This window comes from Meleagris gallopavo, chromosome 1, assembly GCF_905368555.1.
Source record: "Meleagris gallopavo chromosome 1, MGAL_WU_HG_1.1, whole genome shotgun sequence".
Taxonomy (NCBI): domain Eukaryota; kingdom Metazoa; phylum Chordata; class Aves; order Galliformes; family Phasianidae; genus Meleagris; species Meleagris gallopavo.
Window position 1 is genome coordinate 53,718,655 of NC_139404.1, and position 15,814 is coordinate 53,734,468.

Here is a 15,814-nt window from a genome sequence, read left to right on the forward strand (position 1 = left end):
TTCTATGATTCTGTGATTCTTTCAACAGACTTTTTTCTAAAACCTGATCTGCATGCGGTTAGGGGAGGTGGCTCTAGCATCTGCTGTCCTTAAGGCAGAATGAAACTAGAATGTAATTTTTCAAAAATTTCAAGCTTTGGCAAAGCTGTAAATGCAACCGGAAAGGCGAACTATTTCTGTGTGCCACCGGGAGTTTTATGTGCAATTCTGTACAGTGCAGCCAGTGAGAACAGCCCCACACAGCACTCTGGGAAGCAGATGCTCCAGTTTCCATTCTGCCGCTGTCTGTGTGCGCTTTTTTTTCTCTTTTCCTCCTTGTTTCCCAGATTTTAGTTTTAAAATTACAGTAGAATTAAAGGAAATGCTTTTTCATCCAGATGAAATGTTCGGAAGTGATTGCAGAGCTCATGCCCACGCAGCACCCAGTCTAACTGCAGGGGTTGAGCAGGATGTGGCTGTCTCCTTGCATCCCTCCAGGCTCCATGGTCACCCCTGTGCCAGCTCTGCTGTCCTGGGGCAGCAGCAGGCATCCATCCCTGTGATGTGGGTATTGCAGAGGCTGTGGATGGTGGCAGCTTCCTTAGCCCCATGCACTGACAGAACAGGGTCGGGTTGCTTTGAAGCATGTGTGATCGCTGCCAAATTGCTGGGGGAGGCAGAGCAGTCAGCACGGTGGCTGAGCCAGGCTGAGCATTTGCTTAGTTTGAGACCTCCTTAATGACCTCCCTTGGATCAAAACCACAGAGGAAACAAATGAGCGGTGTTTGGCAGTGTGAAGGTGGTTGTACTCAAAAGGCTGTGTGCTCAGGAAGCCAGGCTCCACATCTGCTTGTTACTTAAGGTGTGTGGGCGGCTTTAGTGGTGGAAATGGTTTTGGTCTCCAAAGATGGACGGTGCACATTGTGTGCCATGGCACCTACTCAGCAGATTTCATATTTTCTGTTTAACGTTCTGCCCCCATTGTGAATAACAAAGCTCATGGTGCATCCTTGAAGTGCAGAGCCTGCAGATCTGTTTGCCATGGGCTGTGCTGCACCCCGAATATGGCATCTGGTTTTAAGGCTGTCCTAATTCAAGGGGTATGCTGAGTTGCTGGAGAGGGTGTAGTGATGGGCTATGATATTCAGAGGAGTAAGGCATATAACCTACAAAGGGAAGGGTAAGTATCTGGCCTGTTTAATTTGGTAGTGGTATGATGAACTGGGAATCTAATGATGGGGACTTCTACTACTGATACAGAATGGATGCAAATTGAAGGCTGAGTCTCATAGTGACTTGGAAAACATTTTTGCTGGGCAGATAGTACAACAGAGCACCAAGGGAAGCCGTGAGCTCTCTGTCCCTGAAGGCACCTTGGCTTGTCAGACCCAGCCTAGTTTTGGTGACCTTGAGCAGCAGGCAAGTGCTCTTCCAACAACAAAGCCTCACAGTGAGCAGCTTTTCCTTAATGTTGGCTTTTCCTAAATACTTAATGGTTCTGATTTCCTCACACAAGTTTGTGTTCAAGACTGCATGCTGCTGTCTCAAATCAACAGCCCTCATCTTTGTTGGCTAGGAACTTGGGGAGGAAGGGATGCCAGTGGATGATATTAGCTTTCCTGCTCCAAAGCAGTAGACAATTTTGAGTCTTCTGCTGGTCCTACCACAATAATCCATTGTAAGAAAGCAAAGACTTATGAACAAAATCCCAGCCCTGAGAGCGCGAGTCAGAAATAAATCACACAGAGAGAAATTTTCTTTCTTCAATTTAATTGAAGTTACTTAGAAAAATAATCAGGCTTGAATGGCTTTTTAAGGAAAGATTCATGAGCAGTTCACACTTGTGTTGGCAATGTATAATTTAGCTTTTTTCTTTATTAACAGTATATTTAGGTATGAGGAGATACTTTTCTACAACAAGCCTTCTACTGCATACAAATAGGTAAAAAAAAAAAAAAATCCAACCCCACATTGATGTTAAATTATTCGTACACATTGTATTGTGCATGCATGTAAGAAAATAACACTCTCTGTAACAAGAGTAATAGTAAGGACAGTCCCTTTTTGTACCTGAAAAGTGCAGCAGACTACAGTGAAACCCTAAGACATCTGGGGTTAATTTCTAAAAGCACTTCAGCTCGTGAATTAGTTCACTTGTCTTATGCAGCGCGTGGTTCAGGCAGTTTGCAAGTTTCTGTGACAATGGGCATGGTATATGAAGAGGCTAAAGGATGGGAGGAGTCAGGTTGATGGGACCCCATGTCCTGGAGCCACCGCTGTGTTTGGATGGGCTGAACTCAGGTGGGCTCCAGGTTAAGGTGTTTGGGGTGAGCGGTGCCAGGAAAGGGGCTGTGGGATGGCTGCTCCTTGGCCCAGGCTCTGACGGAGCTGGTGGCAGAAGTGGGACCGTCCCTGCTGGTTCCTCTCTTTGTTCACCACTACTTGACCGCAACTGATCACAGAATCATAGAATCGTTAAGGTTGGAAAAGGCCTCTAAGATCACCTAATCCAACCACCAACCCACACTCACCAGGCCCACTGACCAGGTCCCTCAGTGCCACATCCACACGGTTCCTGAGTACCTCCAGGGATGGTGACTCCACCATTTCCCTGGGCAGTACCTCCTTCCAAAACAGCATCTCCCTAGCTGGTCCTCGAGACCTCCTGCACACATCTGTGGTTTGAATTTTGCCTGCTCATCTCCTGGGACCAGCTGTGACCACAGCAAAACTGAGCTCCATAAGGAGGTGGCACTCGGGAGCAGATCAGACCCTCTGCTCCTCCATCTGGGAGACCCAGTGAACATAGGGGGTGAAAGCAGCCCAGTGCCAGGTTTCTCTCTGTAGGAGGTGGCCGCCATCTCACTGTGACAAGGAGGTATAGCCCTGAGCTTCCTCCTACGTGGGGGCAGGGGAAAGAGATTGTTTTTGGCTCAGTCAGAACAGCACACCCAGTAGTCTGAAAAAAACCTACCCAAGCTAAATTTGTTAACATTTGTGATCCTCCTTAGGATCCTAAGGGCTTTGTGTTCAGCAGGCAGGATGTGGTCATACCCAGCGCGCCAGCTCTTCATCTAAACAGGAATCTCCAACTCAAAGCACCCCAAAACAGATCTACCATGTTACATCGACAGACTGTAGCGGTTTGGGATTGGGGTTTTCAGAAAGCATGAGGTTTTCAAGTACCTCTCCTGGCCAAGCAGTGGCCATTTCAGGGCCCAGAACCCAGCAGAGGGCTCTGCGGGGTGACCATGGCCTGCTCCAACAGCAGCAGCCCTCAGAGCTCCTGAGCAGGCCTCTCCACTGCAAGATTCTGCAAATTTCAGAGCTGCCAGATGGGGTTGTTTTCTCTGTGTCTCCAAAGCAGTGAATGCTAAAGAGAATATTTAAAAACAGATAAAAACGTGGTGCTGAGAGCTAAGTAAGTATGATAAGGGGGACAGCGCTTCCTGCTTATAACACATTTACTTTCTAAAGTAACTTCTTTCCTAAATGAAAAAATTGAAATCATACTCTGTTGAAATGGAGTAGCTGACAACTAAGAAAATTAGACAAAATTATTCACGGCCATGGGTACAACGCCAAACAAGCACACAAACTGCTTGCAGGATATACTGGGGGGTGGGGGAAGGAGAATCTACCCTCATACAGATGTATTATTTTTTTAACAAACATATACCCACTGAACTACAGCCAAAAGAAAGACGGGGCACACTGAGATAGGCACTTGCAACAGCTCCACGTACTCGAAATGAGACAAAACTGCTTTCAAGTAAAGCGCTGCTCATCAAGCAGCACTTGATCAAATAAAGCGATCAAAAAGCGCTCAGGAATTCAGAGCTGTCGGATCCAGCAGCCAGTGCTCCGCCGGGCATTTGTAATAATGGAGTTATAAACAGGAGCCGGGCTACAAAAACTGTCTGCTGCAGGGTAGGTGAGAGATTCTTTTGGAGGGCATGATAAACATGGCCCGAAGCCTGGGTAAGAGCAAGCACAATTGCAAAAGGAGTTCAGCTGCTGTTTGCTGTGTTCATTCATTCATCACTGAGATCCACTCAGTGACTTGTTTTTGCAAAATCAGACAGACTTGTGTCACTTCTTTAACCACGTGGTGTCCTGGGGGCTGTGTAACTCAGCAGCCATCATCAGTTGCTGTGTACTGCGCCTGCCAGGCTCTGGCTCCAGCTGAGTTTACCTAAATCTGCTTTTCTTTTTGGAAGTGTTGGGTTTGATTAAAGAAGACAGATGTGCAGACAGTGCAAACCCCCACTGTAACAAACAACCTTAGAACAGATTTTAGATTCCCATAAATGTCTCGACTAAAGCCTGTGCCAGTCGCTTCTCTTTTGTTCCCTGAACAAAACCCCATGCGAACAAAGCCTTGCAAAATCAAACCTGCCCCTTGTCTTTTGGAGATCTGTATTTTGCCTGGTGGTGTGGACAAAAGGCTGCAGCCCTGAGGACCAAGCAGCGAGCTGCTGGCCCATGTCACTGGAAGAAAGCCTCTCCTTCCTGCTCCAAACACCTGTTGTTGGCTCCAAACCAGATCCCAGCCCTGCTCCTATTGCCTTCATGGCCACACATCTCACTGGCATTGCATTAAAGCAAGCGAAATAACCACCACAGAGATGTTCACCTTAGATAAGAAGGCCATGTTCTAACACTAGACCTGATTTAGATGAAATACTGACTGACGGGAAACTAGAAACACTCCTGTCAATTCATCTCTGTTGTATTCACTGACAACTGAAAAAAGAAGATTCCCCTGATCCCCATAGGAAAAAGCCATGAAACCAGCATATCAGAAGCTTGGGACCTATTTTACTGCCCTGCTTAGAGATCAACACAAAGGTGACTTTCTGATTTTTTAAATAACATGCTAACATTCTTTCTAGCAACATATCATGATTGGTGGTTCCTGAGCACATTAGCCCATTCTGGTTGCCCATCTTAAGATCAAGGAGGAGGCACGACTTCTAGAGGCTGGAGCTCCCTAAATCCCCCATCTTGGATATGAATTAAGTGAACATCAGTTGCTTTGGGCATTCAAATATCTTCACGGTCACATTTGAAGTGACAATTTTTCAGATGGAGCCATCTGCAAATCCGCATTCATTTGGGTGGGCAGCCATCCAATTATGAGACAATGGGACACATCATATTCTTGATAAAATGATTAAGTCAAGATTTTTTTTTTTTTAAGTTCATAGTTTCTCTTCCTAAGGACTACATTCACCTTTCTTGCAATAGGGGGTTTAGAGATCAGTTTAGAGATCATGTATCTATGAAAATTGGTTTTATTTTTCCCTTTCAGGGATAGAAAGACAGTTTTATAGTACGTTTAAGTGCAGTATCACTTTCTAAAGTAATTATTTCCATCATTATTCTCAAGGTGTGTGGTATCAAGAACCACTCCTATATTTACCTGCATGAAAGACTAACGGAAGAATATTACTATCCAGAGAAAAGCTCAACAGAAAAAAGAGTAAAACCAAATTGCTTTTGTCCTAATGTTATCTTACCTCTGTTGCTACAGTAAAACCTCCCAAGAGACCATGTTTTAAATAAGTATAAATAATATTAATTAGAATTTGAGGAACGCAAGATCAATGAAATTCACCAGAACACAATTAATGTTTTTTTCAACAGCAGTATTATTCATTTCTACGGCTAGATCGTCACAATCCTGTTACCCTGCAAAGAGAGCTGTCCTTTCTTACAGTTGATTTAAATAATTTTGACTGTGCTGCTCGCAGCATCATTCAAAAAAAAAAAAAAAAATTATTAATTTACAAAATAACCCACTCTCCATATTTATTATGACAAATAAAAATCTTAAATAAATCAGGCTTTCTCTCCCCTCTCTCCCCCCAACCCATCCCTCATTCCAATTTCAGGTAGCTTGGCACTGAGTAATTGAACATTAAAAAATCAAGTTTGTAGACTTCATACAGCTGCGTTTGGTGCTCCGAGCTGATGTTCTGGAAGAACTCTGTGGTCATTTCATCAGTAGTTCTCGTTGACTTTGCATAGGTGGGGAACTTCAGGTAGTTGCCGACTCCTGCAAGCTGGAGAATGTAATTCGAATCCTCTTCGAGCGTTTCGTATTTTCCTATGAGGTCATAGTGAATGTGGCAAGGGTGGCAGAGAGAGTACACAGTCTGCCAGTGCTCGTTGAAGGGCTCTTCTCTTTGGGTGTGCGGGTCAATGAGATAGGCCACAAACTCTTCAAATTTCACATCGTCGCCTTTACGCAGAGCTTCCTGGGTCGCGTTCTTCCTCTGGCGCCTCACGATTTTGGTGCCGTAGCGTTTGTGGAAGGAAGTGTTGTACTTCTGGGTGAACTTGTTCCTGTAGGCTGACACCAGTCTCTCAAAAGGCTCACGAACAAAGAGGAACTTCATGTAGTTTTTCAAGCGGTGGTTGATCTCTGGGATGCTGTACTGGTTGAGGGTCTTCAGGTTTGAAGACACGTGCGCTTCGTTGGCCGGGATTTCCATTGGATCGCTGTATTTGCCTCTTCCCGTCAAAACCATCATGACTCTCTTCCAGTTTGTGCAGGCCACTTTAGGGACGTAGCAATAGATCATTTCATGATCTTCATCCACCACCAGGTGTTTGAGATCATTGGGTGTCAGCACACGGCGCTTCCTGCTCAAGACACTGTTTGCTCGGCACGTGTCTGTCACTTGGTCTCGTCTAATCTGATGGAGAATGGCTGTGTTGGACAACTGCAAGGAAAGCATATGAACCAGTAAGTCAAGTAGGCTGGAAGTTTACTACCTTTTTACTTACTATACAATTCAGAAAAAAGTAGATTCATGCCTGTAGAAACTTAAAAGAATTCACTATGAGGCTGAGTAGAAATGTTCCTAGACGAGAAGATAGCCTTTTTTGCCTCCAAATTTCTTGACAAGAGCTGCTTAAGTGCTGTTCACATTGTTCAGGGTTTTGCTTTGAAGCCAATGCAAAGGAGCACAGGCGCTTACACATCCTGGTGGCACATGTATGTACACAAAACTCGCAGCCTAAGATGTCATTACCGCTTTCCTGAGCCCTGAAAAACCAATCCCCAGTCCACAATCCCTCCTCCTGCTACAGCAAGCATCCCCTGTCTCGCTTCCTGCAGCTGGGATGGAGTTGGAGTACACCACATCTGGAAAGTTTGTCGAAATGAAAACTGTGTGTGGTTTTGTTGCTGATTTCTTTTATTCTGGAGAATTAATAATCTCAGCTTGTCTGTTGGCTATGACCTTGGCAAAAGATATGAAGCCAATGGAGACTCCTGCTGGTCCCTAAGGGGAACATTCACACAGACAACATTTTCTGAAGAGCAGGGAGAGTATTAGCCATAAATCTGCCTCTCTGCTAAAGTCAGACTGACAGAAAGAAAGAGCACATGGCCTCCTAACACACGCTGCACTATCTTCACCCACAGCCCTTTATTATTTTGTTAATAGCTCCCTAATTTTCTACTATTATTGCTACTGGATGCTTTGGAGAGGCTGTAATCTGTCTTCAGGGGAGTCCACAGGGCCCACTGGGCTGCTGCACAGCAGCCACCAGCTACCACACTCTGTACAGCATGATTTTCTGCTGTAATGAACCCCCTGGGAAACAAGGACTGTTAGCCCAGGCAAAGGACAACGCTGACACGGGGCTCCTACCTTTGGTTATTCAGAGCTACCTGAGGTGTCCCAGCATGGGCCCATGTTTTGCTGTGCAGACTGCCCTCACTGCTATAAATGCCTTTTTACATATTCTGAATGAATTTTATCACAGCAGCAGGAGAAAGGTTTTGGTAATGGCATTTACGTTTACTTAATGCTGCTTACCTATGGATTTCAAAAAGCCTTATGCACAGTAATTAGTTTAGCCTCAAAGCCAAGTATTAACGCAAGTACTGACCTTCCAGTCTGATAGGCAAAAGGTGTGAAATGACTTCTTGAACACTGACTCTTTCAAATATATTCATCTAATGCCTTCTAAGCAGGTCAGCATGAATCACAGGATCCTACAGTGAAGCAGCTGAAGCAGTGCATCTGCTGGGGACAGGGGTTGGCCTCTGAGCAAGTATTAAGCCTTCCCCTCCCCTAGGCAAGTGGCTCTGCACAAGCTTGGGGCCTCATCTCTGCTTTCAATATCAGTAGCCCCAATTTAAGGAAAAAGGTTAACAAACAGGTTCATAATGCAGTTTAGAGGCAAAAAACAGCTCACAACAAGATCCCCGAAAACACCTTAGTGACAGAAAAATGGACCGAAGCCAAATGTAGGACATCTGAGCTTTGGAATGAAAGAAGATAGAACTGCTACTTTTATGGGCAAACCCTAAAAGCCTATACTTCATCCACCCAAGGGCAACGAAAACTTTTCAACACTTCAGTAGACAACACTCGTCTCTCCGTGCTGCAGAGGGATGTTCTTGAGGGACAGGACACCCCAAAGGCACCTCACATTTGAACAGCAGGATTTTTCCTTCAGGCCAGCACGTACGTGTCTAGCCTGGGACCTCTATATTTTGCACACTGCCAAGCACCACTTTTCTTGGATTCCTTGAGACCTTCCACATCTCATCTCTTTAGTCCCTTGTTCAGCAAAATGTTGGCTAATGGTTAAAACATGCAGTAGCCCAGTGAGTCCTTCATTCAGCTTGGCTCAGCTTTTGTGCGTGTGTGGTAACCCCCTGAACGCTTTCCAGGTGCATTTCAAGGGCAGTTTTGTGTTGGAGTCCAAGAGAGAAGACCAGTGTGAAACACACTTCACGTTTCCTAGGGAAATGACTGCTCAGGAGTTTCCAAAGTAAGATGTTAGAAAGCAGTTGTCATGGACCACACAGATTTTTGGAGAAAATCCCCCTTTCATTAGGAAAAAAAAAAAATAAAAAAATCACTATTTCAATCTGTGCTATCCTCAAAGAGATACGGAACGAGCGGTCAGCTCTGCACTGGTTTGTTATCAGGGAATAATTTACAAAGCACTAAACAAAATCCTAGGCGAACATAGAGACTTACAAATTCTCTACAGACAGATAAAATGCCCAAATCTCTCTCCTCCGTAGATTATCTGTCATCATCATATAGCACTGTACTACTGTTTGCCTCTGGTTTCAGTGTAAAAACAAGCGAAGCCTGTAGATACCGTTACATTACAATATGTTAATGCACTGTCCTTGCTGGTCTTGGGATAAACACAGAATTAAGTGGATGAGATCCCACGACCTGTGTTAGATAGGTCAGACTTGATAATCTAATGGCTGCTTTTGCCCCTAATCTATGGATGAGTCCTTGTGGAGCTGTGCTTTGCTCCTGATTTCATTCCAACATCAATAGGCTAAGCACTTCCTCTCCATCCATTAACATTAATGAGATTTTCAGGCATTTGGAATAAGGAGAAGAATGCAGCCTTACCATCTGCAATTGCAAATGAGCTTGTGCTGCATTAAATTCACTTAAAAGACAGTGCTTGTGCATTTAGAAGTGGTACTTGCCTCCCACTGTTAACACAGATGAAATATGATGAAATGGCACCAGAGTGGTCAGCTACATTCACTAAACATACACAAGCACCATGAGGCCAGCTCTGCACCTGCTCCAGCCTGACTGGCAGCACGCAATACTCAAATAGCAACCTGATGATGAAGAGATACTGCTCTCTTCTCATAAATTGCAGTACCACTTGGTATGGCTGATGGATGAGGAACCATGTAGGAAATACGGCTTTGAAAGCTCCACTTTATTCTTTTTCCCAGACTTCAGTGTGTTGTGCAGTGTAACAATCCCAACCCTCCCAATGAAGGTGATAATCCAACAGCCTTATTCTCACTGAATATGCTCTCAGCTATTGAAAGGAAAACATCCCTTAGAGATTTCAGAAGGTAGAGACAAGAAAACCCAAGGGACAGATATGTCGACCTCCATGGATGACAGAGGACAAGTCAAACCCCTTAGGGACATGGACGCTCATCCCTCAGAGTTGTACACTCGGCTGAGTCCTGACAGCCGAATGCTATCCATGGTCCCTGCTGATCCCTCAGTTCAAGAAGCCACAGCAATGGCTTAAATCCACCCTGCTTTGGGAGAGGGCTCTCTGTGCAGCGAGGGCCGGGTTCTTTCACAGCAGTGTGGGGGGCAGTGGGAGAGGCAGTGCCTCGCTGCCCACCAACAGCTCAGTGTGGCCTTCAGCTGGGCCTTGAAGGGCTTGGGAAGGTGTCTGACAGAAGCAGCCGCTCTGCCCTGAAAGGACTGATAGCAACTGAGTTAAACAGGGAAGCAACACAAGCAGTGGGAGACTCCTAAGCTCAGCAACACTTAAAAGACAAAAAAAAAAAAAAAGCAATCTGGTGACACTGACACCAAAAGCTTCTCACTTCCGTCAGTCTCAAACTGACACAAAGGAAGAACACTCAGTCCAGCATGCCCTGCAAGTGTGGGTGCCTCATACACATGGAGCTCTGACTGTGACCGCCCCCAGTTCGAGCAGGAGGTGAGGCCGTGGCATTTGCCACCATTTAGGGCTGTCCCTCCATAGTGCATTAGAGAACAGGCTGTCAGAGAACACACATACGTGTGCTGGCCTCCTGACAGCCTTCAGCCCTGGCACACAGAGGTTATTCCAGGTAAATCACAGTAATGAGAGGGGAGGTATTTCTTTCTGACTGCTTAGGCACAGCAGGCTAAAATAATCTTTAATGGCCTTTCCAAGCCAGACGATCAAACAGCATGTTCAGATTTGAACACAGGACATTTTTAATTATAATTTTTTTAAACTGAGCAGAGTAGTGTACTGCAGCTCAGGAGCAGAGATCAACTGAATTCATCGAATTGCCTGCACTGAAAGCACTTTTTGAATGGAAAAACAGGAACACTAATCTGTCACTCAAAAAATTCAACCCAAAAACCTAACACAAACTTTATTAAGCTGACCTCTCTGTATAAAATGAGCATGCAAAGAAGTATCCCTTCACTGCTAAAAGGCAAGGGTTTATTCGTTCCCATTGCACTGCCCGCAGCTGCAGCTTCTTACCTGCTGTAAGTAGGCTCACAAATCATTGATGCTGGAAACACTAACGTGACATTGGGCATGGCAGACTGAAGGGCCAAAGTATCTGAATCAGTTTAAAGAAGTGGATCAAAGAGGGTAAATACTGAGACAGGGGTTTGCAGACCCATGCCCTGCTATATTGCCATTTCTTTCTCTTCGGTTTTGCATTAACAAAGTCTTTGCAGCTGCCTCCTCAGTTACATTCATGTTTGAGGTTTGACTTCTGTCCTGTGCTAGAACTATGCAAGTTGCTGAGCATTCCAGTTATCTGTGCTTCAAGCAGCTACCAAAATTAAGAGTATCTCCATTGCACTGGGAGTTGTGTCTATCCAGCAGCACTGTTAAGCTTAGCATGAACCAGAGCTCATCTCCACCAGTACCTTCTTAAGAAGGTGAGCAGAGCAGACCCATAATCCACTGAAAGCAAGATCTTAAAGTGAAAAGTGTCAGGCAGACCAACTATAGGTGGCACTAACAGTCCAACTTATGTGACATCTACAGCCACTACAAATTCACTTCTCTGAAGGCTCTCAAACACTAATAGCTCTCCTTCCTCCTGCCCATCAACCACACCAACCGAATTTCAGCAGGTGCTTAGGATTTACTATGTAAAATATTTCTTGGTATTTATATTTTCCCAAATGTTTACAGGTATTTTTATTTTTAGTATGATGCTACATATAAGCACATTTCCTATCTTATTCTCACATAAAAGACATGAATATGGCTGCTGCAGTCTTGATGCATTGCCTTGAAGCTACAAACATATTTTATACATCATTTTAGAGGTTGTCTTTTAAAGTCGAGTTCACAACTGCCATATTTGGTATGCATGCTTTCTTTCACCAAGTTCTATACATCTAGTTCAGTTATATGGTCTGGCTTTTTGGTGGTCCTGTGCGGAGCCAGGAGTTGGACTTGATCCTTATGGGTCCCTTCCAACTTGGCATATTCTGCCACTCTATGATTCTAGATTATTTTCTCAAGAACACTCATCATTAGACAATAAATGAGAAGGCTTCACACCTCACAGTCCGAACATGAACATTTCTAATAATTGACACATAATTATTAATTACTCTTTATGCAGATGACAGAAAAGAACAGGCACGTGAATCAATAAAACAAACCTAAAAGAATAAGGAAATTTTAGATAAAGAGACCTTATTAAACTGACCTGGGCTGAAAAAAAAGAGGTAATAGGTTTGAAATGTTTCACACATTGATTTATTTGGCATTTCATAGTATATTATTCTTGATTTAACTTTTTCATAAAAATCTCAGAACTCAAACAACCCTATCAAAACCTTGACCAATATTTGTTCGGAGTCCAATAAAGCAGACTAGAGAGTAGACAATGCCTATGGGAGATGGGAACGTTTAACATCATCCCTTAGAACTTGTAGATGGACAAACTGGAATGCAAATTTGCTATGAAAATGTCTGTACAGAGTGGCTGAATAGTAAAAGATAAGAAAACTAATATTAACTTACTTAGGAGCATTTGTGCTAAGAAAATGTTAGAGACAAATCGTATCCTCTGAAGAAAAACTCATAAAATATTACAAAGCCGTTTTCTTTTCTCCATTTAATTCATTGAACTTACTGCCCCGCAGAGAAGATAAGGCCAAATAGGCATTTACTTCAAGTAATTCTCTGTATTGCAACTCAAGATAACCATGCTATTCTAAATTCCCACTGTACAGAATACACCGGAGCTATGAAAAAGAAAAAAAAAGGATCAAATGTTTTGAGGGAAAACCATCTTACACAGCAGCTGCTGGCACTGTATTGTTGCAAATCCTTAATACCAAATACAGTTTTGGATTTGGAAAGAAAAGAGTGAGCTTCCTTTAAATGACAATGCCTCCTGTAGCCCTGACCATCTCTGAGAGCTTTTCCATTGCCATTTTATTAGAAATTGTCTGGTGTCAGGGCTCATTCAGCGAGTAGGGCTTGGGGCTGACAAGATGAATGTACACACTTATAAAAGGTCTACTTTGAACAGGAAGATGGAAAAGTTGGAAGTGCTGGGGAAAAACAGGTAGAAAGATCGATGGTCTGTCCACATGGGGTGACTGAACTGTGTGTCCATGGGCATCTTGCAAACATGGGACAGGCAAAATCAAAGTGACTGAGTTTAAGAGAGGAAAGGAATCACTTGGAAGTACAGGGAAGCAAAAAATCTTAGAGCCAGTGTGTTCTTTGGGACATAATGCATAGGAGACAAGCTTGGAACCTCTCACTGTATGTACAAAGAGCACATTGCTGTCATCGTCTCAGCGTTTCAAGGCAGCTGTGGAAAGGGAGGGGGCAAGGGGAATTCAGCAGAGAACCAATCCGTTTTTCCTTCATGGCCAAACGAGTGGATGAGACCCAGGGCTGGCCCCGACCTGCCGTGACAGATGGGTGATGGCGAGAGCTGCACTGCCATCCTGCAGCACGGTTCTGCCCGGGGCCTGGCCTTGCCACTGTCTCGACAGGGGAGGACAGCACGTGATGGATCTGCCTGCTCCCGGCTCATTCTTAAGTGCTGCCATAAATCACTGCTCGTATTAAAAAGCTGAAAGGTCTGGATGTCTTATGAATTTCATTTCGAAATGAAAACTTTCCAGCCTTTCCCCTCCAATGCACACACACATGGCTGGAGCCCAGCTCCGCCTGTACGTGCAGCCTGGGAGCTCAGCCACAGTCCTGCTAATCTTTCCCAGTCCCCAGGCACAGATGTTCTGTGACAGGGAGAGGGGACCTTGCAGTGGGATGCAGCAGCATGCCGTGTCTGAGGGTACAAGGCTCTGCTGGTGTCCTCCCATCTGAGTGGGAGTCCATGGCCTCTGGCCTCCCCTTGGAGACCCTTCACTGTGAGCCACAGAGCAGGACAACCTAAGCCCAGGAAGAGCTCATGCACTGTGAACCTCAAGTCCACCATCTGCTGTACTATGCTACTGCATCTCTACTTGGGAGCTACAGTGGTTTTCACTTGAGACCAAGTTAACAAAAGGAATGCTTGGTATATCTGCATGTGGCGCACCAGGAGGAGCACTGGGCTGGGATATGGAGTCAGCCAGGGTGGAGATGGGAGTAGTCCTTGAAAAATAGAGCAAGGAACTGCGTCTTAACATAGCAGGCATCCAGGAGACAACGGAAACACTGACATCTATTTCTATGTTGCAAAACGTTATAGTAGGAGGATGAGATAAACTGGGTGGAGCAGGGAAACAGGATGAAGTGGATAAGTAAATTCATAAATACGTAAAAAAATCCAGAAGGAGAAAGGGAATAATCTGTTCTCTGCATTGACTACGTAGTAATAGAGCTAAACAACAGAAACTCATTCTAGATGTGGGAAAAATCCCAATGGAGAGGATAAGGTACGTCTGTGCTGAAATAGAGTGAGGTATCTCCAGCATGAGGAACCTCCATGAACCTGCTGGGAAGGTAACAGGAGAGACCATAAGTGACTGCCATGCGCAAAGGTATCTCTCTGCGAGTCCCCTTGTATCTCTGGTCTGCAGCTTAGGTGTCACACAGTCAAGTAGAAACACTTATTTTCTTCCCAGCAGGATACCCGCTATTTTAACTGAATACAATTTACTCAGTCTCATGCTAAATCAGAGTAATACATTTCCAATTTTTAACTCAGCGTGCGATGCGCCAAGCTCCCACGCTTTACAAACCCAAATAAGAAAAAAAACAGAAGATAGTTGCTGCATAGTTGGTTTCTTTACATGTAATTCAAAGTCTTTAGCAACCCATAGGAGGAGAGGGGCACCACACAATGGCATGTTTAGCTGTGCTGAGCCCACATCCCCCACCACTGGGTTGGGTGCTGTGCATGGCAGAAACAAGAATAGAGTTCGTCTTGCATCTTCGTTTCTTTTTCCTCATATAAAGACCCGAACTCATCTGGAAACAGATAAGAAAAACACCTAAATCCTCTGGATAGTGGATTTTTTAATCTTTAACTACACTACTACAAATTAACACCGAATTTCTTTTGCTTTCTTTTGTGAAGCTCTATTTTGCTCAGATGAAACCTTGCTGCCCCACGGGTACCTCTTTCTGGCCCATTTATCCATGCTGCTCACTGCTGTTCACAGAAGGTGACTAACCAGGGTTGCTCTTTCTCCACAGCCTTAATTACAGGAGCTCCAAAGTTCTCACCTTTCTGCTACCATTCCGCCTGCTTGAGAAGACAAAAGATCTCTTCTATTAAAATGCCAGCATCCATCTATAATCTTAATTACAATAGGCTTCCCAGGAAACCTTTCTGCCACAGAATGAAAAATGATTCTGGGTTAATAACACAAAAAGCCTGTTTCATCAAGAGCTTCCTAGCTGTGATTCTTCTACCCTGAGACAAATACCAGCAATTCCAGTCCTGAGGGATTCTCAACCCCAGAAAGCCACCGGCATTCACTCCAAATCCAGTGCTATCAGGATTAGGTCCACAGAGGGACCAAAGCAAAAGACTGAAGATGCACTGCAACAAAGGAGGGGGATTTGTTTGCTTCTGCAAGGATTTCTGACTTTTTCTGCTTTAAATCCTGACAAACCTGACAATGTCTGACTTGCCACATTAAGCCCTCTTACACTGGAGCACGTGGGCAATGTTAAAAGTAACTTTTGCCAGTGGTTAGCACAACAGGAAGGTACAATTATTAGCAAGAAGCCTTGTTATTCTTCCTCATCTCTACAGCTGTGTTTACTGTGATTTCTAAGGATGTCTGTCTTATCTAACAACAGATCCATTTAGGCGCTGCTGTAAGTGTTAGCTTACAATGGAAGAACAAAC

General features: G+C 44.4%; 1 protein-coding gene across 2 annotated transcripts in view; it reads right to left on the bottom strand.

Annotated features, from left to right (window-relative positions):
- Nucleotides 1-1,732: 1,732 nt before the first annotated feature.
- CHST11 (carbohydrate sulfotransferase 11) overlaps nucleotides 1,733-15,814 on the bottom strand; it is a 155,101-nt gene continuing 141,019 nt past the window's right edge. For both annotated transcript variants that reach the window (XM_085227879.1, XM_085227890.1), the window contains exon 3: nucleotides 1,733-6,710. In XM_085227879.1, the coding sequence (XP_085084005.1) occupies nucleotides 5,862-6,710 (849 nt within the window). In that variant the 3' untranslated portion in view covers nucleotides 1,733-5,861. The remainder of the gene's footprint in view (nucleotides 6,711-15,814) is intronic.